The 27,902-nt window shown below is 37.0% G+C and overlaps 3 protein-coding genes across 3 annotated transcripts; 1 reads left to right on the forward strand and 2 right to left on the reverse strand.

Moving 5' to 3' along the window:
• The first annotated feature begins 5,873 nt into the window (after positions 1–5,873).
• On the forward strand, positions 5,874–9,465 carry LOC133874216 (receptor-like protein kinase FERONIA). The gene has a single exon (XM_062312085.1). It carries the CDS (start codon positions 6,544–6,546, stop codon positions 9,235–9,237), a length of 2,694 nt encoding a protein of 897 aa, XP_062168069.1. The 5' UTR covers positions 5,874–6,543; the 3' UTR covers positions 9,238–9,465.
• Positions 9,466–11,117: 1,652 nt separating this feature from the next.
• On the reverse strand, positions 11,118–20,322 carry LOC133874209 (thioredoxin H-type). The gene is made up of 5 exons (XM_062312075.1): positions 20,103–20,322; positions 19,561–19,640; positions 13,006–13,128; positions 11,877–11,999; positions 11,118–11,552 (listed from the first exon to the last, which is right to left on the reverse strand). The coding sequence occupies exons 2-5, from the start codon at positions 19,579–19,581 to the stop codon at positions 11,400–11,402; spliced, it is 420 nt and encodes a 139-aa protein (XP_062168059.1). The 5' UTR covers positions 19,582–19,640; positions 20,103–20,322; the 3' UTR covers positions 11,118–11,399.
• Positions 20,323–21,050: 728 nt separating this feature from the next.
• LOC133872878 (ubiquitin-conjugating enzyme E2 28) lies at positions 21,051–24,229 on the reverse strand. Its single transcript, XM_062310514.1, has 5 exons — positions 24,071–24,229; positions 23,812–23,897; positions 22,257–22,384; positions 22,006–22,110; positions 21,051–21,497 (listed from the first exon to the last, which is right to left on the reverse strand). Exons 2-5 carry the CDS (start codon positions 23,879–23,881, stop codon positions 21,354–21,356), a joined length of 447 nt encoding a protein of 148 aa, XP_062166498.1. The 5' UTR covers positions 23,882–23,897; positions 24,071–24,229; the 3' UTR covers positions 21,051–21,353.
• Between the last annotated feature and the right edge of the window lie 3,673 nt (positions 24,230–27,902).

The raw sequence follows: 27,902 nt of genomic DNA on the forward strand, positions 1-27,902 counted from the left end.
AACGACAAATCGTTCCTTACAAAAAAAAAAATCAGAATGGTGACTTGCGATCATATCACGTCTCTCATCAACAGAAGCAAATTCGCACAGATTTGGGCTTACATGCAACAAATATGACAGATTTATTCTCAGTTGGCACCAAATCAATACTCACCCCATCAAAAATGAGATAAGTTTATTCTAATGTGTTGTCAGTCTATTTGTTAATTTTTAGCATTCAGCAATTGACTCAATAGCCTCTTGTTTGACTAATATTCAAGGAGATGTCATACCCAATCAAGAATATTACGATAATTGATAAAGCACTTCTATCTCTTTGTTTTCTAACAAACAAAGGTTAATGGGTAGAGCTGCTTCTAATCTCCGTACACTTTGTACAAAGACATAAAAAGAGGTGGCATATGAGTTTGAAAATTGATAATTGTGCTTGACAATAACCATTTACGTTTCATATATAATGGAAAGCGACATGTTCGCCACCAACCCATCTTTCATTCACAGGCAATTAAATTTACGACTTCTTGAAGATCTACTGCTTCATGGGTGCAATCCGTGTATAGGAAAATCCGAGCCGAGGATAAATTCTGACCGAGGGTGAAATTCCGAGCTGAAAAAAAAAACCTGACCCAAGAATAAATTCCGAGCCCGAGGTTGAAAAATCTGAAGCCATGAAAATCCGAGCTGAGGGTGAAAAATCCGAGCCATGAAAATCCGAGCCGAGGGTGAAAAATCCGAAGCCGTGAAAATCCGAGTGAAGGGTAAAAATCTGAGTCAAAGGAAAAATCCGAGTCAAGGATAAATCCGACCGAGGGTCCAATTTCAAAGAGAGTGAAATCCGAGCCGAGGGTTCAATTTTCCAGAGGGTGAAAAATCCGAAGCCATGAAAATCCGAGTCAAGGGTAAAAATCCGAGTCAAAGGAAAAATCCGAGTCAAGGATAAATCCGACCGAGGGTCCAATTTTCACCGAGAGTGAAATCCGAGCCGAGGATCCAATCTTACTGAGGATAAAATTTGACCGAGGGTCCAATTTTCCCGAAAGTGAAATCCGAACCGAGGATCCAATTTTACCGAGGATCTAATCCGACCGAGGGTCCAATTTCACCGAAAGTGAAATCTGAGTCGAGGATCCAATTTTACTGAGGATAAAATTCGACCGAAGCTTTAATCCGACCGAGGCTCCAATTTTTTCGAGGATAAAAATCCGAGACAAAGATAAATTCAGAGCTGTGGAAACATTCCAAGCCAAGGGAGCAATCCGATCGAGGCTCAATGCACAATTTCATCGAATATGGAGATAAGTTTACTCTTTGCATTTTCATTTATGCTAGCCTACTCATAAATTTTTAGACAGTCAAATATATCTCATGCATTGATCAGTGAAGTTTAAAATGAACTTCTCACCGTAACATATAAAATGATTACACATCATGTCTAAAAATTGGGGGGTACTCACAAACTTTTCCTTTAGTAGTACAAAACAAATATCCTAAACTTTCATACTTAGCTAACAATTAGCTAAGTATAAAAGTTGGGGGGTACCAACTCACTAAAATAGAGAAAACTGAAACAGAAGACTATATCAAATCGCATGATTGAATCTTAGTGCAATTTCGCATACTTTGCATTAATAAATTGTTAATTGCTAGATTCTGCTGCATATATGCATACTTATGTGCCTTTTAGACACAATCAAGGCTAATATTTCATACCAGAGGTTTCTATCCAGTGAGATCCGAAAATTATAAAAAAAAAATACTTATGCTTTGTCAAGCTTCTCCTACGCAGGTCTTCCTTGGCTACAAAAGTCAAGAGCTCGTCAAAAGGGCCCGTCGAGAGAATTTTGATGGCAACCAACTAGAGAATATTCATTGGAAGACAGGTGGCTTCCAGAAGATCCTGTGTTGCATACTAAAACGCAAAAAGCCATCACAACAAACTCTGAGACTTGGATCACGTTGAGGGGATTCAAGTCGTAGAAATGCCGAGACTTGAATCACGTTGAGGGGGTTCAAGTCGGTCCAGTTTGGAGTTTTGAATCACGTTGAGGGGATTCAAAGCGGACAAACTCCGAGACTTGAATCACGTTGAGGGGGTTCAAGTCGGTCCAGTTTGGAGTTTTGAATCACGTTGAGGGGATTCAAAGCGGACAAACTCCGAGACTTGAATCACGTTGAGGGGATTCAAGTCGGTCAAATTCCGAGTTTTGAATCACGTTGAGGGGATTCAAACCGGACAAATTCCGAGATTTGAATCACGTTGAGGGGATTCAAACCGGACAAATGCCGAGGCTTGAATCACGTTGAGGGGATTCAAGCACTACAACCTCATCCTGCCTCGAGATTACTCGGCACGATTTGAGCGCAAAAAAGCCTCGACACCAGTCAGAGCATCCAAAGCCTCAGCCAAGGCTCTAAACATCATCAAACGCCAACAAACACATTTGCTTGGAAATCAGCCTATCAACTCAGGTGTGCAAACTAATTATTATTTGATACATATATACATCTATTCTAATAGATTTCAGGGATTCGGCTTCGGCAAAAGTCATCACAACAAACCAAACAGGGAGACAACCCTTACAAAAGAAAATGTCTCTGAGGCAAAAAAATTTCCGAGACTAAAAAAGTCTTCGAGATGAAAAATTTTCCAAGTCTGAAAATGTCTCCAAGACAGAAAAATTTTCCGAGACTAAAAAAGTCTTCGAGACGAAAAATTTTCCAAGTTTGAAAAAGTCTCCGAGATGAAAAATTTTTCAAGTCTGAAAATGTCTCTGAGACAAAAATATTTTCCGAGACTAAGGAAGTCTCTGAGACGAAAAATTTCCCAAGTTTGAAAAAGTCTCCGAGACAAAAAATTTTCCGAAACTAAAAAAGTCTCCGAGACAAAAAAAATTTCAAGTCTAAATATGTCTCCGAGACAAAAAATTTCCGAGACAAGTAGTCTCCGAGACAAAAAATTTTCCGAGACTAAAAAAGTCTCCGAGATTGAAAAATTTTCCAAGTCTGAAAATGTCTTCAAGACAAAAAATTTTCCAATTTTGAAAATGTCTCCGAGATGAAAAATTTTCCAAGTTTGAAAATGTCTCCTAGACAAAAAAATTTCCGAGTCTAAAAAAGTCTCCGAGACAACAAATTTTCCGAGACTAAAAAAGTCTCCGAGACGAAAAAATTTTCAAGTCTAAAAATGTCTCCGAGACAAAAAAATTTCCGAGACTAAAAAATTTTCAAGTCTAAAAATGTCTCCGAGACAGATTTTTCCGAGACAAAAATATCCCGAGGCCGAGATAGCCCGTGTATCTCAAATAGAACATTGTCAAATGAAAAAGATTGCCATATTGATGCATTTAGGAAATCTTTCGATTTGTCAACGGCAAGTGAAAGGCTTCAACTGCGAACAGTTTTGAGCATTCAAAATTACTACCACATGCAAAAAGTCACAAGCACAAGGGGGTAAAAGCTATGCCACTTACTAGACACTCCGACAACCATGGTCTCCACAAGCGTCTGACCATCAACATTGAATCCTCATTATCAATGGACAAAAATAGCCCCATCTGCAAGTACAAAAGAAGATTCCCAATGCCCGACCAGTTGGACAAATCAGCCAATGGAAATCGGGGGGTATCTGTTAGGGAAATTATCATCCCTCAAGCAAATGAGCCTATACTCGAACCAGAGCCCAGTTGATAATACTGGCTCAACTTAACCCACTCAGTCACTAAGGCTTAACAGAATCTTATAACACCTTGAAGGCTATATTTGGAACACATGGTGATAAATACATTGTCACATGAGTAAGTGTCCCACTCTCCCACTCAACCTCTATCTCATCCCACTATGGGTCCCACTCAGCCATGACATGAAAGTAGAACAATGCGGTTGAGAATTATACGCCTATAAATAGGCTGCTACCCCAGGTACAAAATACACTCTGAATATGTGCTGAAAATATACTAAACTCTCGACTCTCAATACTCTCCAAAATTGCCTACTGACTTAGGCATCGGAGAGGGGACGTCGGGAGACCCCCCCTCTGACGCAATGTTTGTTCTTCCTTGCAGATTACGAAGAACACGGCAAATCAAAGATCTACACGCCACCGGATTGAAAACTGTTCTAACAGCTAACATTATTTTCAGAAAGTGCATTTTGCTGATCCAAACTCTATCTGCGTTTAGTCTTAAAAAAGATTAATCAAATTATAATTAAAACTCACTATAATTACTTGTTGGTGTGAATATAAATAATTACCAATAGGCTCACTCAGGCAACCCGCTACATGAAAACTAATCAGGCAATTGCAACTTGCCACTTGCCACGTGACTGGCATCAAGGACTAATTTCAAAGAGATTCACTGTACAAGGGACACAACCCCCCAAAAAACTCATCTTTTAACTCTTTACTTCACAATCTTTTTTAGATAACGATTTATTGACTTAAACATCGTAACATTTTCAGGCTCTCAAGAACTAACTGTTTTTTTGGTGGCTTTTCTCTATTTTGAAGGTGGCCCATCACGTGCACCGCTAGTCAGGGAGTGGCAAAGATAAATTCTCTAGGCAAATGCATTTTGTTCCATCCAATACGCAACAATCGCCACCAAAGGTCGAGATCCTTAGTAATTTGATCAATAATTAGGAGATAATTCATATAAAATTTCATGTTTAAATCTCTCCCAATAATTTACTGCAGTCTGCACAGATACAAATTGGGCATTAGGAAGTTTCGGTTAATTAGCTTTACCCATAAAATAAAATGATGCCTTTGTTTTCTTCTGGCATTAGCACGGGGCCCCAGAGGACGTGCAGGTAACATACATTTAAGGATGTTGGATGGCATAATGTTGGTTAGAGGAGTCAGGACAAAGAGTCAAAGACTATCGTGCCTACCTGTCATTTAATTTCGTAAGTGGTCCCGACCATGGCGGTGTCAGCTGTGCACAGCTATGGATCATCCATCTCGGCTTTCGGACCCACCGTAAGTCTTGATATGAACGGTCCTGATGCAAAGACAATCACAGGCAGGATGTACTCCCCAGTCCCCAGTCCCCAGCCAGCTCTAAAGGCTGTATGGAATGCAGCTTTCGCAGCCGAGAGAAACGCGTTCTCCGATTTTCCTTTCAACGCGTTGCCCCGCTGTGATCACTTCCTTCCTCGTCTGTCATCCAACTACCAAATTCTGACACATGGCTTCTTTCTTTTTCTCAGAGATTCTCTTTTGTTTTTTTTTGTTTTTTCTTCGTGAGTTGATATAAATATGAAAATAGATTACAAGTGGTTTGCGTTTTAAATTGCTTATTAATGCTTTTACTTGTTCTAAAACGAGCCCGTTTCCTTTAGATTGAGCAATTTTCTCTCGTTTGATTTATTAAATTCACTTATATTTAAAAAAATATCAACATAAATTTCTTACGAATTTATACTATAATTTAATTTTGAAAAAGTAATATATATGTCCTTTTAAACATATGAAAAACACATTTCATTATTTTAGATGTTTATTAAATATGCATATAAAAAAAAATTACATGTATTTTAAATAACTGAATTAGAACAACTTAAAAAGAAAAATAATAAAAAAAAAGCTTTGACTTTATTCATTTTCTGTCTTTTACTCTATTTTCAAAAATAAAAACATTTCTAAAAATATCAAAACACTTTCCACTTCAGTTAAAATACTTTTTTAAATAAAAAATAAAAATAAAAAAAATCTCCGGAACATATATTTAACAAAGAGACCCAAAATCGTAATCAAGGCCGCATACAGTCTCACATCGAGGGTCACATCCGTCATTTTGCAGATCTCACTGCATCCCATTCCCGGGTCTAATAATCCTTAAAGGAACTAATATAAAACAGAAAAGAGTTTAAGAAAGAAAATATAAAACGCAAGCAAGCTACTACTTTACCAGCCTTCATTGAAAGCCATTTCCGCCATCGCTGAGTTCCAAAGCTCTCAAGCCGTAACTCGTCCGGTTCAGCTCGGTCAGAGTCAGAGTCTTGAGCTACTGGTCCAAAAAGGTAAAAATTCTCATCCCCGCACTGTCTCTGTTCTCAGGCTTAAAATGGCTTGAAATCTGTTGTGTTCGATCTTTGTGCTCTCTGTCCTGCACTTTCTGCTATATTTGAAACTTCATCCAATCTCTGCTTGGTCGTCAGCTTCTTAAAGTTTCTTCCTTTTTGAGCTAGTTGGTTATTTGGATCTGATATTTTAATGGGTTTTGGCTCACAGTTGAATCTTGTTCTCTTGTTATGCGTGGGTCTTGATTGATATTCTTTTATCTGAAAACTGGAGATTTCATGAGTTAATATTTCTAAGCTCTGATCTTGATTTGAGTGTTCAGAAACTCAGATCTTTGCGTTAATCGTTGTTTTCAACTCCGAGATTGAACTTGGCCCTCAATTTCTTCGAGTCATATGCGTCTTCTTGGCTCTGACTGATTTCGTCAGTGATTCAATCTCCTTCCAAATCAGATCCAAAGAAAAATTTACAAGTTTTTACTCTGAAACTGTAGCTGAGCGGCTAGAATTTTGAATTTTGAGATGAGGAACAGAGATAAACTTGGTTCCTTGTCCATACCCTTTAGTCTTTACTTGGCCCTGTCATTGATTCACGTAATTCTAGCCGACAACTATGTACCGGCCGAGAAAATCCTCTTAGCTTGTGGGGCACCCTCGGATACTGCCGATAGCGATAATCAGAATTGGAGCACGGATGTTAACTCCAAATATCTGATGGCGGGTGGGAAAACCACCACCTCCAAAGCCGCTACTCAGGACCCTTCGGTCCCTCAAGTCCCTTACATGACTGCTCGGGTTTTCTACACCAATTTCACATATAGCGTTCCCGTTGTAATTGGTCGTAAATTTGTGCGTCTTTACTTCTACCCTGCTTCCTATGCTGGCCTAAATGCCTCTGATGGCCTGTTCTCTGTCACGGCTGGGTCGTATACTCTTCTCAACAACTTCAGTGCTGCGCAAACAACACAAGCTTTGAACTTTGCTTTCATTGTTAAGGAGTATGTGATCAATGTTGATGGTAACAAATTGGATATAAGTTTCACCCCGTCGGCCAAAGCTCCAAAGGCATATGCTTTTGTGAATGGGATTGAGATTGTTTCAATGCCTGATCTTTATAGTAGTCCAATTACTGGTTTCATGGTTGTGGGTCAGCCTAATAATTATAATATTGATAACAGCACTGCGCTTGAGAATGTGTATCGGTTGAATGTGGGTGGAAATGATATCCCGCCCTCCCAGGATACGGGTCTTTATAGGTCTTGGTATGATGACACGCCATACCTCTACGGGGCAGCGATTGGGGTTGCAATTGCTGCCGATCCCAAAGCGACGATCAAGTACCCGACAGGCATGCCTACTTATGTTGCACCAAAGGATGTCTATTCCACTGCTAGATCCATGGGGCCAAATAATCAGATCAATCTCAATTACAATTTGACTTGGATTTTCTCGGTCGATTCAGGGTTCTCTTACCTTGTTCGGCTTCATTTCTGTGAGGTTCAGGCAAATATAACCAAGTTGAATCAAAGAGTGTTTGACATCTTCCTTTATAATCAAACTGCTTTTCCTGGAGCGGATGTTATTGCTTGGGCATCAGGGCAAAATTATGTTCCAGTTTATCAGGATTATGTGGTTTTTGTTCCAAATGGAAGTCCACAGCAGAATTTGTGGGTTCAACTGCATCCAGACCGAACTGAGAAGCCCAATTATTACGATGCAATCTTGAATGGAGTGGAGATATTCAAAATTAGTGACGCAAATGGTAATCTGGCGGGGCCTAATCCCATTCCTGCTCCTATACAGGATGTAGTTGACCCATCAAGGGCTAGACCATCATCCGGTAATGGTAAAACAAAGAATCAGATAGCAATTATCATTGGGGGTGTTAGTGGTGGAATTGTCTTAGCCATTGTTGTTGGTTTCCTTCTTATTGCTGCTATCCGCCGCCGAAGGCATGGGAAAGACTCAAGTTCGAGTGAAGGTCCTTCAGGGTGGCTTCCGCTTTCTCTATATGGCAATTCTCATTCGGCAGGTTCTGCCAAGACAAACACTACAGGTACTGGAAGTTATGCGTCTTCGCACCCTTCGAACCTTTGCCGCCACTTCTCATTTGCTGAGATCAAGGCTGCCACCAAGAAGTTTGACGAGGCTCTACTTCTTGGGGTTGGAGGTTTTGGTAAAGTTTACAAGGGAGAAATTGATGGTGGAGCAACCAAAGTAGCTATCAAGCGTGGGAACCCGCTCTCTGAACAAGGAGTACACGAGTTTCAAACTGAGATTGAAATGCTTTCGAAACTTCGTCATCGCCACCTTGTTTCATTGATTGGCTATTGCGAAGAAAACTGCGAAATGATTCTTGTTTATGACTACATGGCTCATGGAACGCTGCGTGAGCATCTTTACAAGACCCAAAAGCCTCCGCTGCCATGGAAGCAAAGGCTTGAGATAGGCATTGGAGCTGCTCGGGGTTTACACTATCTCCATACTGGTGCCAAGCACACCATCATCCACCGAGATGTTAAGACAACTAACATTCTCTTGGATGAGAAGTGGGTTGCCAAGGTTTCAGATTTTGGGTTATCAAAAACAGGTCCTACATTGGATAACACACATGTCAGCACTGTTGTTAAGGGAAGTTTTGGATATTTGGATCCAGAGTACTTCCGGCGACAGCAACTGACTGATAAATCTGATGTTTACTCATTTGGGGTTGTTCTTTTTGAGATCCTGTGTGCTCGCCCAGCACTGAACCCAACTCTTCCAAAGGAGCAAGTGAGCTTGGCAGAGTGGGCTGCGCATTGCCACAAGAAAGGCATTCTGGATCAGATCATCGATCCTTATCTGAAGGGGAAGATTGCACCTGAATGCTTCAAGAAGGTTGCCGAGACTGCAATGAAGTGTGTGGCTGATCAGGGCATTGAAAGGCCATCAATGGGTGATGTGCTGTGGAACCTTGAGTTTGCATTGCAGCTACAGGAGAGTGCAGAGGAGAGTGGCAATGGTATGGGCGGAACAGACATCGAGGAGGAGCCATTTGTGCCCTTTAAAGGGAAACAAGATCCCGACGCAACCCCAGGTTATGATGGTAATGTCTCAGACTCGAGGAGCACCGGAATGAGTATGAGCATTGGTGGTCGGAGTCTAGCCAGTGAAGACTCCGATGGGTTGACACCAAGTGCTGTGTTCTCACAGATCATGAACCCGAAAGGACGTTGATCAATCACTGAGTAAGGCAATATATGCTTTCTTCTCTTAATCAAGCACGTAGTCATATTTGTTTTTTATTTGTTTTCTCATATTTATTTACTTGTTGATTTTTTTTGGCATGAATATGTTTTGATAAGGTTAGTTCCAATTTGTATCTACCACCAAAAGAGTGTAAAAATAATGTTATGTACTTTCACTTGCTTTGGATTTACATATTATTAACTCTTTGTTTACCCATTTGTTTCCCTTCTCTTCCTCTCTATCTTTGGATTGAATAATGATTCAATGCCACCTAAATATACAACTTTTTACCACCTTGTCTATGTAATAAGGTTGTCTCCCACTACTTTTTGAGTTTTTTTTTTATTTTTTAAAAATAAATTAAGGTGAGGAGGGACCACCTTGCCACATAGACAAGGTGGTAAAAAGTTATATATTTAGGTGGTAGTGAATTTGGTCCTCTTCTTTCAAATGACGGTCTGACTTTCGAAAATCATACAAATCATTGCCATAAATTCTGGTCTTTTGCATGTGGGGTGGGTCCATCTTTTGGTTGTTGGTAAAATATTTTTAGTGCATGACAGCGGCATTAACGTGGTTGGAAGACTATCTTGAATATACGTTAGTTTTTAAAATTATTATTTAATTAAAATATAATAATAATTAATCAAAAAATTTAATGGCAATTTTTAACCACCCGAATACAGAGAGTGGCAGTCATGAATCTTGATTGAAGAAAGGTATGGGGGGCTCCATGTGGTTTGTCCTTTTCTTCGTGGTTTCTCCACTCACTCAAAAGTTAGTTAAAAAAAAAAGGAAGAAAACACATCACAACAAACAAACAAAAGCGCGTCAAGATGACGAGCTGGCAGCTGTACATATTTATTAACAATCTCAATCAATCCAACTCGAAAACATTTATTTATTTTAAGGAAAATTAAAATTGGTCCATAAAGTTGACATTGTAACAAATAAATCTATATAAATTCTTCTTGTGGTATGACTGTATAGAAAAGAGTAAAATATTATATACTATTCTTTTATTCTTAAAATTGGCTTTTAAAATAATCGTCGGATCACAACATTTTAAAAATTATAATTTTTCCTTCAAATAAAAAATTTGTAAGACTAAAAAAGTAATTTTGGGGTGGCTAAAAAGTGGGTAGCCATCTCTTCGAATCCTCACCTAATCTCCAGTTGGATGGCAAGAAAGATCCACCTTCTTAATCTTTTTCCCTTGTTGCCCTTTGCATTTGGTTTTGACTCGTAAATGTTCTTTTTTTTTTTTTAAAAAAAATAAAAATAAAAAATAAAAATTGAGTCACGGGGGAAATTCCTAGTGACATTAAAATTAATAATCAATTAATTAAGTAAAAACTTAATTAACTGGTCAAAAGAGGCATTTTTATTCTTGATTTTGGAAGAATTCGCAACGCTAGGTATAATCGACCACTAAAAACCATATGAATTCATGCTCTTCTCCAACTGCACTGAAGATGCATGTGAAGTTTAAAGAATCTCTTACATTCTCAATTTAATTTCAAACAAGAGAGGAATTTGATCTAAAGGCCACAACGATCGAATTAGGATCTAGAAATGAGAGAGGAAGATACAGGGCCCAAGATGTATAAGCAGGTGGGTTCTGCGCCCTAAACTGCTTGGGTACTTGCCCGAACATCCCGAGTCTCGCACCCCGCTCTCATTCCCTGCCCGAGTTTCCTTTTAAGAGAATCGGGATCCACAACTTTCAGTAGGAATCGGACTGCTCAAGCAACTAGTACTGCCTTTTACCCAAAGGTCGGATTTTATTGTTGTTCAGGCCAGTGCAGGGATGAGAAGAAACGAAACTTTGGTTTCAGCTCTTGAAAAACAATTGGTAAACAACAACAGTGCGGAAGGAAATTATTATATTTCTCGATCAGAATCTTTGGAAACCAGAGGAAAACTGATTCCCAGGTTCAGACCCCAAGAATTTCAATCCCAAAAATAATCTAGAAAATGAAAAGTACACACGTTTGTCCTATTTACATACCAACTAAACAGGGAAAAAAGCACCAACAAAAAAAAAAAACCAAAGAACACAGTGAAACACCCAGATTAGTCAAAACAAACTGTGCAGAAAACATGAAGCTCCCTCTCACTAGATAGAAACAAGCACCGAAGCACGACGGCTATTTCTGACATTCGGTAGTTGAATCTACAATTGCAGTTATCTTCTTCTGTAGCTCTGGCTTGTTCGCTCCTACAAGCTTGTCAACTTGCTGTCCATCTTTAAGAAAGAAGAAAGTTGGAGTGGCTTTGATATCCCATGAAGCACTGAACTCCTGCAACACACATTAGCACGTTTCTTTTACAATCGATAAACTTGACACGACCTAGTATAAAAAGATATCCAATAACAACTGTCTACTAGACAGATGAAATAATCATCGTACACTATTTCTTATTTGGATGCTTGTTTCCTGTCTCTCTATTAACACTTTTTTTAGGCATGTTTGTCATGCTGGTGGAGTTTCTTGGCCGGATTGGGATTCCCTGTTATTAGGCTACTCGAATTTCACAGCCAAATAACAGGAGATCCTCATCCTTCTAGGCCATAGGCCAGCTAGTGATCTTTTCTAAAAGTATGACAAAACTTAATTACTTACAGTTAGTTCTTCGACATCAACCACTAAGAACATGAGAGATGGGTATTTCTCAGATAATTCACAATAAAACGGTGCAACCATCTTACAAGGACCACACCATGTTGCACTGAAGTTAGCAATTACCTGTTGAACATACAGCTTCAATTAAAATTAAATTTAAAAAGAAAACCTGTAAAAGAACACCCACAAAATAAACCAATACAAACTTCACAGGCAACGCAGCAAAGTGAACCTATATAATAAGTAACAGTAGATGCAGGGATGATTTCAGCATTAGAGAGAGAGAGAGAGACTTGAAGACGCAAGATTTGGGATTGGAACTGCAACAAGTGTTTGAATTGCAGGAAGATGGAAAGGGAAATGGGCATGTTTGTTTTTCATGCATCCACAAAATGACTATTAGAAATAAGGCCATAGTGTTATTTTAGATAAATTACCCAGAGTTTATTCAAGACAATCTACACCATGAATAGACCCTGTAGTAGGAAAACAGAATTTAATACAAAAAGGCAGGGTTCCATCGTTCTTCTATGACAATGTGAACGGACCTAGGAGGTGTGGGTTGGCTCCATTCGCCCAGGCTGTTTTGATGGGTATTGGATTGGTAATCCTATATCCAGATACAGAGGGGAAGAAAAATCCCGGCAAACTTCTCATAAGATTATATGTTACAAATATTGGCAGGGTATACTGAACTAAAAATATAAGACTTCTTGATAATCCAGTCTTATAAGAGCTTCATTTGTTGTCTGGACAGACATTATATGGGACTTTTTTGTCTATTGTATAAACTGGTAGGCCCCTCCACTGAAATCTTGGATTGTGGCACACTTGGGAGCCCATATCCATTATTTATTTGTCATCAAGATCAAAAGCAATAGACCAAGCAAATGTAGAGATGATGCTTGCATCTGATTGCTTGATTCTTGAGATGGAAATGGTCAATGTTTTAAGGTAGAACCTCGGAATACAGTCTCACCAAATTCACGAATATAGTAACGCATAATCCATGGGGAAAATTTAAAATCACTTCTGCAAACAGACATGACATAAAAGACAATGAAGCTCCATACATCATTCCACATGATTCACCCTTCCTGCAAAAAATGAAAAGTGATGTAAAACTTACAATCTTGCCATCCCTACTAGCTTCTGCCATCTTTTGATCCCAAGATTCCTTGGTGGCGATGAGGTGCACATTCCCACCAGCAAACTCGACATTCTTTTCAGAATCATCATCATCAGTTTGAGGCTGCAAGCATTATCAACATCATCACTTTCTTGTAGAATGACTTGGGGTCAAAATGAAATACATAGAGAATAATATGCAATTCACAATCACAACATTGAGGCTTTGACAGATCACAATAATTGACAGAACTATGTATGTGAACAGAGTTTTCTGCCAGGCAGTAGACACATAAAACTGGCCTGCTATCTCACAGAGAATTAATGGCCATCAACAACCTTGTACTGCATCTAAAATTCTAAGTTTTTTGGGAGAAATAATCCATTGATTGTTATCATACCAATTGTTCCATGAGTTACATTTTTCTTTAAACACCTTCCTTATTGTGTGGCCATCTTAAAAAGTTTGTGATCAGTTTCATATAAACTTCCCAAAGTATGTCCGAAGTTTCTGATGCAGCCAGAAAATGCAGCAATCATTAAATGTTGCTGTGAAATGGAAAATAAAAGCCTTAGGAGGCTGATAAAAGAAGAACCCCAACAATGTAATAAATTTTAGTCAAACAAAGTCTCTCTTCTTAGATTTTCATTCAAATTTGCAGAGAATACAAGCATAACTTCTAGATTTGAGATGGGAGATGGCTCCAAAATTCGATTCTGACATACTGTTTGATGCGGGGATCAAGACCTCAAAACAACTTTTCCGAACTTGTTTAGAATTGCCCGTTTTAAGGATGCTGAAGTGGCAGACCATTGGGAACTTTTTGGTGCCTCTCATCAGTGAAATATTAATTATCTCAGAGTGGCTCACGATTGGGAGATAGATCTCTTTACCTCACTCTTTACTTTTTTGTATTCCGTTAGAGTGAGACGAGTGGTGAAGACATACTTTGTCGGATTCATTTTATGAGAGAGTTATTTGATGTTAGATTTTACTACAATGTTCTTGTTCCTCATGATAATATTTATTTCCCTTGGAGGAGTATTTAGAGGAATAACGTTCCCTTGAGAATGGTTTTCTTTGCTCGGTTGGCCGCTTCAGGGAAGATCCTTACCAGGGACAATTTAAGGAATCTATATATCATTGTGGTTGTTTGATGTTAGATCTTACTACAATGTTCTTGTTCCGCATGATAATACTCATTTCCTTTGGAGGAGTATTTAGCGGAATAATGTTCCCTTGAGAATGGTTTTCTTTGCTTGGTCGGCCTCTTTAGGGAAGATTCTCACTAAGGACAATTTAAGGAATCTACATATCATTGTGGTTGAGTGGTGTTGTCTGCGTAAGATGAATGGGGAGTCAATAGACCATCTTCTACTCCACTTTGAGATTACAAGTGCTCTTTGGAATTCTATCTTTAGTAGTGTAGGGCTTGCTTGGGTTATGCCAAGGAGTGTGGTAGATCTCTTTGTCTGCTGGAGAACGCCAAGGGGTAGGTTTCAGCTTCATGCAGTTTGGAAGATGATTTTGCCTTGCCTTATGTGGTGTCTCTAGAGGGAAAGAAGCGATCGGAACTTTGAGGACCGTGGGAGGAGCTTAGTGGAATTAAAGTCTTTGTTCTTTAAAATACTTTTTTCTTTAGGTTGTTGCCTCGAATTTTAGTATTTTGAACTATCATTTTTTATTATAATTAATCAAAATATCATTAAAGTATAAGGCACCCTCATGTACACAGAGAGTATACAAGAGAAGCCATCTAGGTAGTAGGAGCAAAAAGAATAAGAAAATCATGATAACTAATCACTAAAGGAGAAACATAAGCAACTGTCCAAAGATACGAAGTGTTGAAGAAAAAAGATTTAAACTCCTCCAAAGTCCTCTCGTTGTCCTCAAAATACCTATCATTCATTTCTTTCCAAAGACACCACAAAAGGCACAAAGGCACCATCTTCCAAACAACATCATTCTGAGAGCTGCCGGCGGTCTACCAACAAGCAAACAAATAGCTACTCGTCTACCCAAGACAATAACAATTTTTTTTTAGTAATTTTTTATTAATATATATATAATCTAATTTTTTTTCTTTTTTATTATATTTTATATAATTAATATATTTCATATTAAGAATATATTTCATATCATATTAAGTAATAGATTTCATTTTAAGATAAAATAAATTATAACTATAAAAATAAGTTAAAACTATAATATATAGTTAAGCATAAGCGTCTCTTATTCAAATTATTCAAAATACCTAGTAGAAATATAACAAAATATATGGAAATAAATTGCGTCCAATACCGAATTGTTTGAAGAAAACATTCCAAATGGCACAAACAACCTCACAATAAATAAGAAGGTGGTCCACAGACTCTCCATTCTTTTCTTACAATGAGCTATCATGTTTTCTTAGATCACTTTTCTGCTTCTAGCTATGTTTCTCTCTTGTATACTTGGATTACGCCTTCACGCTTTTTAATGAATTTGCGATTACTTATAAAAAATTAAATGTTGTTGGACATTCTAGACAAACATTAATTTTTTTGATAAGTAAGAGAGGTTTTATTAAAAAAAGGCAAAGCGCAATCAAGTACACGGGGGGTATACAAGAAAGGCAATTAAGAGGAAGAAGAAAACAAAACAAGGAAATCGTTATAGCTAATCACTAGAGGTGCGAGATACGCAGCCATCCAAGAGTACAAAGAATGAAGAAAAAAGGAAATGAGCTCCTCTATGGATCTTTCTTTGTCCTCAAACTGTCTATCGTTCCGTTCCCTCCACAAGCACCACATAAGGCAACAATTAACCATTTTCCACACGACCGCACTCCGAGAGCGTCCACCCGTCCACCAGCAGGCGAATAAGTCTATCACCCGAAGAGGCATCACCCAAGACAGACTGAAGCGACTAAGGATGGCATACCAAAGTGTGTGTGCAACCTCGCAATGAAGAAGAAGGTGATCCACAGTCTCCCCGTTCATTTTGCACATGCAACATCTATCAATCACAATGACACGCTTCTTTCTGAGATTGTCCAAGGTAAGGATTTCCCAAGCGCTGCCGTCCAAACGAAGAAGGCCACTTTCAAAGGAGCCTTGGTCCGCCAAATGCTTTTCCAGGGAAAAAAGATAGCATATTTGCAAGCAAGAGCCTTATAGAAAGAACTAACATCAAAAGACCCTTTGTGAGAAAGAGACCACCAGAGCCGGTCTCCCCCATCATGAACAACTCTGGAGGAGTACAGTAAAGAGAAGAAGGTGGACGTCATTCTAGACAAACATTAATTACATTCATAAGTTACTAGATACGAAACTATGAGTCTGATAAGACTAGTTGAACACACCAATTATATTATAACCCAAAACATGGACTGATTACTAAACCTGGCATAACTACCCCTATTACAAATTTCATATTCTGGTTTTTTGAAGAAGTTTGACCAGCTGACTACATCAGTTTCAAGCGGAGGTTTTCATACTACAATAGACATTATGAGTTTTTGGGTAGATTACTCCTACACAGAGGGTGGATTTGCATATTAAAGCAAACACAAAATTTTCATGATTTTTGTTGATGCAGTTTTTGGTACGTCTAGACTAGCGATGGGCAATCTGCAAAATAGACTGTTTTACCTGATGCATTGCCTCCCTTTTATAGGGTTTTATGTAACCACCTTCCCTATTGATGCTCCAAGTTTATGTGGTAGGTAAGAGATAATCTCAATTGAAATATCTGAAGTAGCTGAAGTATCTGAGATATCTAGATCCCAATATCTTGGGACGCGTATCCCTCTTTATGAGAGATTCTTATGGATGCAGTTATTATCCATTCTTAGTTCAATGTAGCTAGAGAGATCATATCTCATGTTGATATCAATCCCATAAAACTTGAGATTTGTACTCCTCATAGAACAAGATTTTGATGGATCTAGTTGTTATCCATTTAGCAACTTATTTGACTGTGATTGCTTGAGTGTGACCCATGCTCGGAAATTGAGATGTCATACCAGTATATCCTCTACAACAAGAACATCCAACTTAGCTTGCTCTGGAAGTAGTCGCTTTCCCTGGAAAAGCGTTTGGTGCACTCAAGCCCCCTCAAGGGCTACCTTCTTTGTGTAGTTCGTGGCTCTTGGCAAGATACTTACCCTGAACAACCTTAGGAAGCAGCATATTATCGTAATAAACAGCTGTTATATGTGAAAGATGACTGGGGAGTCCGTGGATCATCTCCTTCTTCACTGCAATATGGCTTTTGTTTTGTGGAGTTTTCTCTATTCAGTCATTTCGAGATGTCTTGGATTATGTCTAGACGGGTTATCGACTTGCTTTCGACTTGCTTACTTGTTAGTGGTCCTCTGGAAGGCCAAGGAGCGTTGCGATTGGGAAAATGGCACCTATTTGCCTCTTTTGGTGCTTATGGAGGGAAAGAAACAATATGAGTTTTGAGGATTTGGAAAGTACCTTGAAAGAGATTTTATCCTCGTTTTATCATACTTTGTACTTTTAGACTACGGCTAATGTCCACCCTTTGTCTTTTACTTTTGTTGACTTTCTCGCTTGCTTTTCTCTTTCTAATTAGGCGTTTCCTTGTATACTCCTAGTATACCAAGGGGCACCTTACGCTTTTTTAATGAGATTAGTTTCTTAATTATAATTTTTTTTTAAAAAAAAAAAAAAAAAAAAAAAAAAAAAAGAGAAGAAAAGAAATGAAACATCCACAATTGCCTCTTCTTTGAGTAAAAGTGGGATAATTGATTCATTTCGGGATGAGTCAGAATATGATCCTCCTCCAGAAAAAGAAGGTTTGATTTTTACCATTGGAGAATATTGGTAGGCTTTAATTTTTATCATTGGGGAATTTTATCATGATATTTGTTATCGAGGATACTTAAGCTTCGATGCACACTATACAAACTTTAGGCTCCAATCTTTGTTATCGAGGACTGTTAATCAAAATTTTGGAGTTACCTAGTAAATCATGTCTTACAAGCTTCACTTTCTAATATTGAGGATTTTTGGACAAATTATGGAGTTACTCTATACTAGGCCTCAAATCGTTGAGAAAGCCCTTTGCCCTTCATCACCGAGTGTACAATTTTAGTTCTCATGTGTTATGCCGGACTTGGGACACAAAAGACGCAGCCTCGTTCCGCGAACCTACATGAAGAGCTTGTCTCGGGCCCGACCCAACAAGGAATCTTTATTCGACAAGTTCACCAACAACAATTTGGCACGTATTGAGCCACGAGCTCGGGGGGTAAGACCTACGCCACTTGCTAGGAACTCCAACAACCGTGGTCCCAACAAGCACCTAACGGCCGACACCTCACCCTCGATAGTAAAGGACAGGGGTAACTCTCGTCACAAGTACACAAAAGATTCTTGATGCCCGACTAGCTGGACAAGTCAGCCATGAGAATCGGGGGGTAATTGTTGGGAATAAATCCCATTATGGATCTCACTCATGAGAATCGGTAGACCAACGGTGACGATTTCTCTATTTTGCAGATTGCCCATCGCCAGTCAGGCCGGACCAAAAACTACATCAACAATTTTGAACACTAACATTACGTTTGGTACGCGGAATGGCTATTCCATAAGAAAAATGAAATATTTTTTTTTAGGAATGGAAGAATGTGGAATAGAATAGCCTTGGAATAGTCATTCTCTCATGAGCAATGGGAATGACTATTTCAAGGCTATTTTATTTCACATTCTTCTATTTTTAATAAGAACTATTTCATTTTCTAAATGGAATAGCTATTCTGCATACCAAACGTAACCTAAGTTGATTGTATTGTTGATGTGAAAATGCTGGGATTCCATGTGGTTTATCTTAGAAATTTCAGTAGCCCAGAAAGGTAATACAAGCAATTGCGACAAACCAATAGCGCATTTGCTATGCTTACCATCTTTCATGCCACAGCTGATATGGTTTAACTATTCAACCTCAGCCACTAATTAATCCGCAGCTGTTATATTTAATTCCTAAGGTTCAACTTGTTTTAACTAGGCAGTTGAGGATTAACAAATCAAGGGTTACGTCCGAATGCATCCAACAGTGAGATAGAATTAAGAGTGCAACTTACCAGTGTAGAGGTTCTATTATCCAATCCGCAAAAACTTGCCAATTGAAAATTTAACCTAAAATAAGACAATCTAGTTAGGAGCATATGCAAAACCCACGACAGACAAGACTCCGCATTCTTCCAAGTTTCCAAATATGAGAATCAGTGAGACAAAACCATTTCCCCTAGATAATCCCCTCCTCAAAATTTTGATTTATCTAGGATGTCGGGACAATATCTTCTCATGAACTATTTCACTATTTTACCGCTCTCGCATTTTATCAGAAAAAAGATGTAAATAATAAAATCAAAATAAAAGAGGAATTAAGAACAAAGGAAATATAACCCCAAAATAAGCAAACACCTAGTGATTTCCACAAGAGCATAGAACAAATTGGAGAAGATTCTCCTTCTTCCTTTATTCTTTTGTCTCATAATAAAATTTTATCGAAGAATTTGACACAAGTGTATCAAAAAACACTTACCCTTCCCAAGCAAACTCCCATGTTGATGTCTAAAATCCAAACTCCTAGCTAAACTCAAAAGCCAGTAGTCCAGCAGTACCCTGAAAGTTGAACAATCCATTAATTTAATGAATATAATATACATACAACATGCCCAAAAGTTCATCGCAATCATAGAAATTCCGTTGAGTTGCAAATAATTTATATCAAAGATTAATACAAGAAGCAAAAATTAAAAATTAAAAATCAAAATCAAAATCTGCCCCCGAAAAAGAAAAACAAGCAACGAAAATTATGCTTCCAGAAGTTCCGGTAACCCAAACGATGATATCCACTATCTACTTTCAACATTTTACAAACAACATCGTATTCAACCTCGGCTTGGCAAAGCAAAGCTAATTCCCCATAGTCCCTACATCAATAATTTCGAAACCAAGCATGATGAACGAAAAGGCAATAACAGCAATAAACACATAGCCAACAAAACAACCTAAGCACGTAAATCTAGAAAACAAAAGGAATGACTCGAATAAGAGAAGAATACACAAGAAAAGCCATATTACCTCTAGATTGAGATCGATTTGAAGCGCCGGCTAATCACCATCACAATTTGGGCGATTTGAGTGAATTTGAAATTCGAATCGACGACCTAGAATCAGAAATTGACCAAGAGAGCTAAACGTCGACGTACGGAATATATTAAGCTAAATTGGAGAATGTACGAACTTTTTCCACTCGTTCTTTTCTTGATAAATAGAGATTTGTACGCTGCAACGAAAAGCCCAGGAACCTGGGACCTAAACGACTCTTGATGGAATTACCCTTACACCCTTGACATTTTTAGTTAATACCATCTGTAACCGCTTGGTCCTCGTTCATTAGCGCGCTAGGCTTAGCTAAATGCATTTAATTATGGGGTTAATTTGTACATGGAAATTGATGAGCATTTTATGAAACCGAGTAGTAACCGATAACGGTCTCAGCAACGGACAAAACATACGGCAGGTACAACCGTACAAAGTCGAATCCTTAACCTACAAATTTTTTTTATACAAATTAAAGTGACAATTTAAATTTTATGACAAATAAGTTTCATATAAATTGTGATATGATAAATTCACATTTCAGTATTTAAATTATTACGTGACAATTTACATTTTAATAATTAATATAATTAGTATTTACACAAATTGTCACATTATTTTATAAAATTAATTTTTGTAAAAATTATAATATCCTTAACAGCACTATGTGCCATAGGAAGGCAGGGATATTATATCCTTTATTTTATTTTATTTTGAGAAAGATATTATATCCTTTATTAACTCTTTTCTTCTTTTTTTTTTTTCTTTTTTTTTTCCAACCCTTCTCATTATCCTTCCCCTTTAGACCCTTTTCCCATCATAGACTGACTGGATTCGATCAAAAGTTATTCAACAACAAAAAGCTTTACCAGTTGAGCCAATAACACTCATACAGGGTTCCACTAATTTAGTAAAGGAAGCCAGTGGTGGGAGATTGAAAACAACATTAATTTGCTTAATTATGCTGCAACTTCAAATAAGTTTGCAATACGCTAGTGAATATTTCTACATCGCCAGAGATAACAGCTTCAAACAAGTGTGCATAAACTGTTCCCACCTTCGGTTATACAAATTGACAGCAGAGAATTGTTCTGACCAAAATGCTAGCCCCACCTCAATCTTCTCCCAACACCCCCAAAATAAACAACAAGCAACAGGAAGAGAAAACAAAGGCATGATTACACATATTCCTTCGTAATGCAAAATCCAAATCTGCCGTCTTAACAACGATCATCCCATAGCATACTTCTGGGTCCAGCTGCGTGCAGTGGCTTCATACTTGGCCCGGTCAGTCTTATACATGTGGGCAATCTCCGGTACAAGAGGATCATCAGGATTTGGGTCAGTCAGCAACGAGCAGATAGAGAGCAATACCTGATATGAATCCAAGTGTTATTAGGTACCCCAGAGTTGATTGTTTTTTCTTTTTATACTAGCTATCGTGGCAACAATAAAGAGACCAATTATAGTTTTTCTTTTTAGGAGTCTCAATCTCCAATCCATCCAAACTAATACCATCACATGTGCCATGTCAGCCATTTTTGAAGTAACATCCTCAACTCTTAAAATATATATATATATATATATACACAACAACAAAGAGCATGAGGGAAATGAATGAGGGTTTATCTAGCCCAGAGTGTTCTAAAAAACTTTTTTTTTTTTATGAGTAAAATCAATTTTATTAGAAGGCACAAAGGGTAGCCTATTAGAACCATTTTCTCTTTGTTATTTTCCTGTTGAAATGATGTGTATGTACATGCATGTGAGCATGCCATTTCCAGGGAAATAAAAAATAATTAAAAAAACAAAAAAACAAAACAAAAATTGATTGTTTTAAATATATACAATGTTACTAACATATTTTAGCACAAAGCCAAACCTTAGAAATGGTAAGAGCTGGGCTCCACTGTTCTTTGAGGATGTCAAGACAAATGCTTCCATTGCTATTGATGTTCGGGTGGAAGACCTTAGTCCTGAATGCAACCTGAAAAACAGAAGCCAATTACCTTCCTGCATATACACCACTACAAGCAAGGCCTTTTACGCAGTAAATTCAGACACGTGCACGCACATGCATCTAGATACACATACAAACACACAAGACAATATTTGCACATGCAAAAAGTTCACCTTAGGGGGCTTGAAAGGATAATCAGGAGGAAAATGAATAGTAACTAGAAAAACACCTCCCGCATATGGGCTATCAGAGGGTCCCATAATTGTCGCTTGCCAATGGAACATGTCCTCAGCTACAGGACCTGTTACAAATTGACAAGAGATCCTAAGTTTACTGCAACAAGAATTTGGATAAATAAAGCAGTTAATAACCATGAAAGCATGCCTTGCAGAAAATGAACTCATGTCACAAATATTTTTTTTGATAAGTAATACATTTTATAAAAAAAAAAAAAAGCGTAAGGTGCCTCTACGTACACAAATATAAAAATCAAAACAATAGGATGGAGAATCAATTTCATTTTATGCTACCAGAATCAACAACAAAAGCTATCTTATTACTTGAGCGATCAATGTAGAAGTACGAGAAGGGCAAAGGCCTTGATAGGGTTTCTATTGATGTGAAAATAAGTATTTGGTAAGAGTCTCTTGGCATGGAGCAGCCATCAGCTAAAAAAACCATTGGAAGAAGCACAAACAAGTTTCCAGTCACAATTAGTTCATTTGCAGACAATGACTTCATTGAGCTAGTGTCAATAAAACCAAATAGGAGGTTAATTATACTTTGAAACAAAAATAACATACATATTTTTGTTTTGTTTTTTCCCTTTTATTTTTTTTATTATAAGTGATCGACAAATATCATTGAAAGCATAAGGCTCTCCTAAGTATTCAGGAAGTATAGAAAATGAACACCTAAAAAGAATGAGCAAAAAGAACAAGGAAATCCCAGCCAAAGACACCCACAAAAGCCCAGATGGAAAAAACTACAACGTTACTAAAGGTTAAAGCCAAGACGAAATCCCCCCCACACTTTTCCAACACCCTAATGTCCCACATAAACAACATACCCCATGAATCCAATCAGCACCAGACCACAAGATGACACCCCCATAAACTGCACACTGTGCAGAGCAAATTCCAATCCTCTGACATTTCTTCCCCTCATTCAACCCTCTCACATACCCGGAGAGTAACCTAGGCTTCATCAAAACTAAATTCAACATTCCCTGCCCTTTTATTATAAGTCAGGTTGTATTTACTATTATAGATTTACAGCAAGTGAATTCAAGACAACTAAACCTCAATCCCAAGTTTTTGGGGCAGCTGCATAGAACATTCTTATGCCACTTCCGAAATCATACAGTACCTCAAGAAACTCTAAAACACAAAAGAATGTCCTTTGCAGCAGACTAAAATTTCCTTTTCTTTATTCACGATTCAAACAGTTCACTCTGAAACGCCAATAAAAAAAAACTAAACTAACAGCAAATACAAGAAACCCACAACATGGAAGTTGGAACCAAGTAAAATCATCTTTTCTGCCGAAAAAAAAAGGGTAATAAACAAACAAAAGCACGCAACCAAATCAAAAAATTAGCAAATGACAAAAGGACGCCAAATAAACCCAGAGGCCCAAATAACCAATCAATTTCCGTAAATTAAGGAAACAAATGAATAATTTCAACCCATAGATGATGGTTTCCACTAAGGAGGGTGATCAACATACCTGCGCTGCAAGAAGTCGGGGGATCCTTCTGCAAATCCTTGAGTTCCTTCAAGATACGCTTGGACGCCATGGGGATTCAACAGGACCTGCAAAATGTAAGCACCCATGTCACAAGTGGAATTTCGTACAAGAGATCCAAACTCAAACAACGATAGTCTCTGTATATAACCAGACGAAGTTGACTTTTGCACAACACAAAGCCGATAAACTGAAGAAACTGTATATGGGTCATAATAAATAAATAAGAGACAATCTCAACCTCAGATGAAACCGAAAGTAAGAGCCTCTTCCAAGTTTGAAGCAGATCCACGGCCGACCACCAGGCCCGCCACCACAACCTTGCACTGGACAACGTCGGAGAAAGCAAACCCTGAACTTCTATGACCTTTTTATATCGATGCCCCCAAACGTCCCTATTCAGTGTTCCCTCGTTCTTATCCGGTTTATTGTTTACGATGGTGTAAATTTGTTTTGTATTAACTTCTTTTTTCTCTCGCAGGATTTATTAATTCACATACTTTCCAAAGTGAAAAAATAGTCCATACCAGAAATTAAATATAGGGGGAATTATACTTGGTCCATTCAATCTACTAAGCAATTTATAATATTTTCTAATTTACTAATTTTTTTAATGTGTGTGTTTTAACAATTTATCATCGGACAGTGGGTTTTTTGGTTTTTTCTTTATTATTTTATGCCTATTTTTTCGTTTTTCTGGATTTTTTGTTCTTTTTTTTTTTTTTTTTTTTTAAGTTTTGTTCCCTTTTTTTTTTATTACTCTTTTTTATTAGTTTTTCCTGAATTTTGGCCTTTTTATTTTTTATTTTTTAAAAAAACACTTGTGATTTAACATAAAATTTAAATAGAAGGGAAACATTACAATTTACATCCCAAGTGGTAGATTGAGAAGAAACATTAACAAAAATTGTAGATGTTGGGACACTGCAAATTGCTTGGTAGATTAAGTGAGCTAAGTGTAATTTTTTCTAAATAAAAAATAAAAATTGAATACCGCCATCATGAAAATTTTTGCCATCTCATTGGAAATTAAATTATATTGTGGATTGGATACATAAAATACCCATGACAATTTAAGGCCACGATTGATTTTGTTTTTGGTTTTTTTTTGTTATTGAGATAAATATATTAACAAAAAAACTTAAAAACATGAAATACTTGTCAAAACACAAAACTTATGAATTTGCCTTCTCTTATTGTTATATGAATATTTTGACAAAACATATTCTTAACTTTTGCAAATGTAAAGCTATCTTATTATTTAAACAAATTAAATAATTTAAAAATTAATCAAAATAAATAAATAAATAAATATTGGGGTGGCTATGTTGCCAACCAATGTAACACCCCCAAAAATTATATTGCCTTAAAATAAGTTGGAGTGCTACTACTATAATTCCAACATGGATATTGCAACATAAATTGGCTATATTTATATATATTTTGGAAACTATCAACATCAAATAGATTAACGAGAGCATTTAGAAAATTGATAATCCAAAATATGTAATACGGAGAACTTCACTTATAATTCTTGATCTTTCATTATTTTTTGAAAAAATATACCCAAACTTTAAAAATTGTTAATTAAAGTATTCATCTTTTAATATATATATTTTTTTTTTTCAATTTCAACCGTTCGTTATAATTTTTCATTAAATCTTGTAAAAATTCATAAAATACCCATCTTTAAAAAAAATAAAAAATAAAAAATAAAAAATTGCTATGATTTAGATGTTTGTTAGAATTTAATGGAATTTGCAAAAATATTCATGACTGAATCTTTAAAAATTTTCATAAATTTTTTTTTTAAAAAAAAAGTGTATTTTGAGAATTTTGATAGAATGTAATAGAAAATTCTAACGAATTATTGAAATTGAAAAAAATTGAAAGATGAATACCCTAAATTGACACTTTTTAAAGTTTGAATAATTTTTTCAAAAGTAATAAAAAATAAAAAATTATAAGTGAAGTTTTCCTTACATAATAAGTATGATCATAGTTAAATACACGTCCTCTGCTAGGCCAAGAAAAAGAAAAAGAAAATACAACACAAAAAGGGTATATTTCCATGGTATATATATACATACTAAGTGTTGGACAACTAGGTGATAGAATGGTGGATGTGAAAAACATGTATTTTATGCTCCATTTGTTTTCGGCGTGAAATGATTTCTAAAAAATGATTTCGGCATTTTACGGTATTTGGTAGAGGCGAAAATAATGGTCAACGAAAATTATTTTCGGTTTGACCGTAAAACCTTCTTTAATTTTTGAAAAATGACTTGCGGTTTTAAAAACTGTAAATCGTTTTCTGAAATTAAACTTTTCGTCCTTGTATGCATGTTTGATATCCGATTGCTAGAATCCAGCAATGGTCGGTCGTCGGAATCCATGCGGCACTGGAATCCGGCAACGGCGACCGGACATTGCCGAATTTTGGCGACAGTTGCATTTTCTCTTTTTGTAATTTTTACGTGCGAATCAAACGCCGGAAAATATTTTCGAGAAAATTATTTTTTTTTTGAAAATGATTTCGTCGAAAATATTTTACGACGGAAACCATTTTAGGTCGAAACAAACGGAGCATTAAAGACTTTTAATTGTTAAACTTCGAAATATAAAATTTAAATTGCATAAAAATTCAAAAACTAAATTTGATTTTTCTCATATATTAATAATAATAAAAAAACCATGGCATTATTGAAGTGGGCCCTAATTTTTCGCATGGTAGTGAATTTGAATATTTTATTTTAGGTTGATAATTCAAAGTCACGTTAACCTGAATTAATATATTTTTTCGTGAACAATCTGATTTGGGGGCATTTCTTATGGTAAGGATGCACGTGTTGTCTCGATAGATATTGATGCCTCCTTCGATGGAGGTCGGTCGGTGATCACATGGCTCCCACTTGCCCGCTGCTCCAAAGTCAACGCGACAAATTCACGTTCTTGCAGGTTGTAGCGTATTTATTCCGCAACGGGAAGCAGATAATCTATTCTATCTTCCACTATGGCCCTCTTAACTTTAAGAGTAATGATTCACTACCACCTAAATATACAACTTTTTACCACCTTGTCTATGTGGCAAGGTGGTCCCCTACCTTAATTTATTTTTAAAAAATAAAAAAACTCAAAAAGTAGTGGGGGACCATCTTGCCACATAGGCAAGGTGGTGAAAAGTTGTATATTTGGGTGGCATTGAATCATTATTCTAACTTTAATAAGGGTACGTTTGGGACTGCGATTTCGTAGAGAAAAAGTGCGATTTTAAATCAAATTGTAGAAAATGAACCGTTTAAAAACTGCGTTTCTAAAAAATTGAGATTTGAAAACGCAGAAAATTGCTTATTCAAATCGCAGATAATGATGTGCTTTTTTGAAAACGCAGTATTTTAAAAGGCTAAATTGCGATTTTGCCAAACACTTAACTGCATTTTTAAAATTCACTTTTTTAAATCGCACATTTTAAAATCGCTATTTTTAAATCGCACTATTTGAAATCGCAAACTCAAACGGACCCTAAGACAACCTTTGTACGAAAAGTGCTCATTGAATAGGAAATAGGAAACAGTGCTAACAAGTTGTTGTGACGAAATAACTCATCCAACTCCGATTTGGATATGGTGTAATTAATTGTCCTGGAAATCTCATTTATTTATTTAAATGTAAAAAAAATTCTTACAAAATTACCTGAATTAGATTCTCTTGTTGTTTCTTACTCTGTTCAAGTTGCTTTTTGTCGAAACTCTCGTGTTATTAAAGTCGTAATACAAATTAGCCCCCACGTGGTCTAGACTTTGGCAAAACTCTTTCCGCCCTCCTTGTAGCACAATTAGCCCGTTCCACGAGGCTTCTCTCCTTCTCTCTTGAAGGTTGTTCCCCTGTGGTCATTTGGGCTCTTAGTAGCCCAACATGACCCAAGATTGGCATATATCTCTCCTATCATATAGGATACACTCTTTACTATTCATACATTTTCTTCTATGAAAAGTTAAGAAAATCAATCGAAGTGTTAATTTTTGTGCTCATCATATGGCTTATTGGGCCACTGCCATATCTAGTTCGGTTGC

The sequence above is a fragment of the Alnus glutinosa genome, chromosome 7 (genome assembly GCF_958979055.1).
Source record: "Alnus glutinosa chromosome 7, dhAlnGlut1.1, whole genome shotgun sequence".
Lineage (NCBI taxonomy): Eukaryota > Viridiplantae > Streptophyta > Magnoliopsida > Fagales > Betulaceae > Alnus > Alnus glutinosa.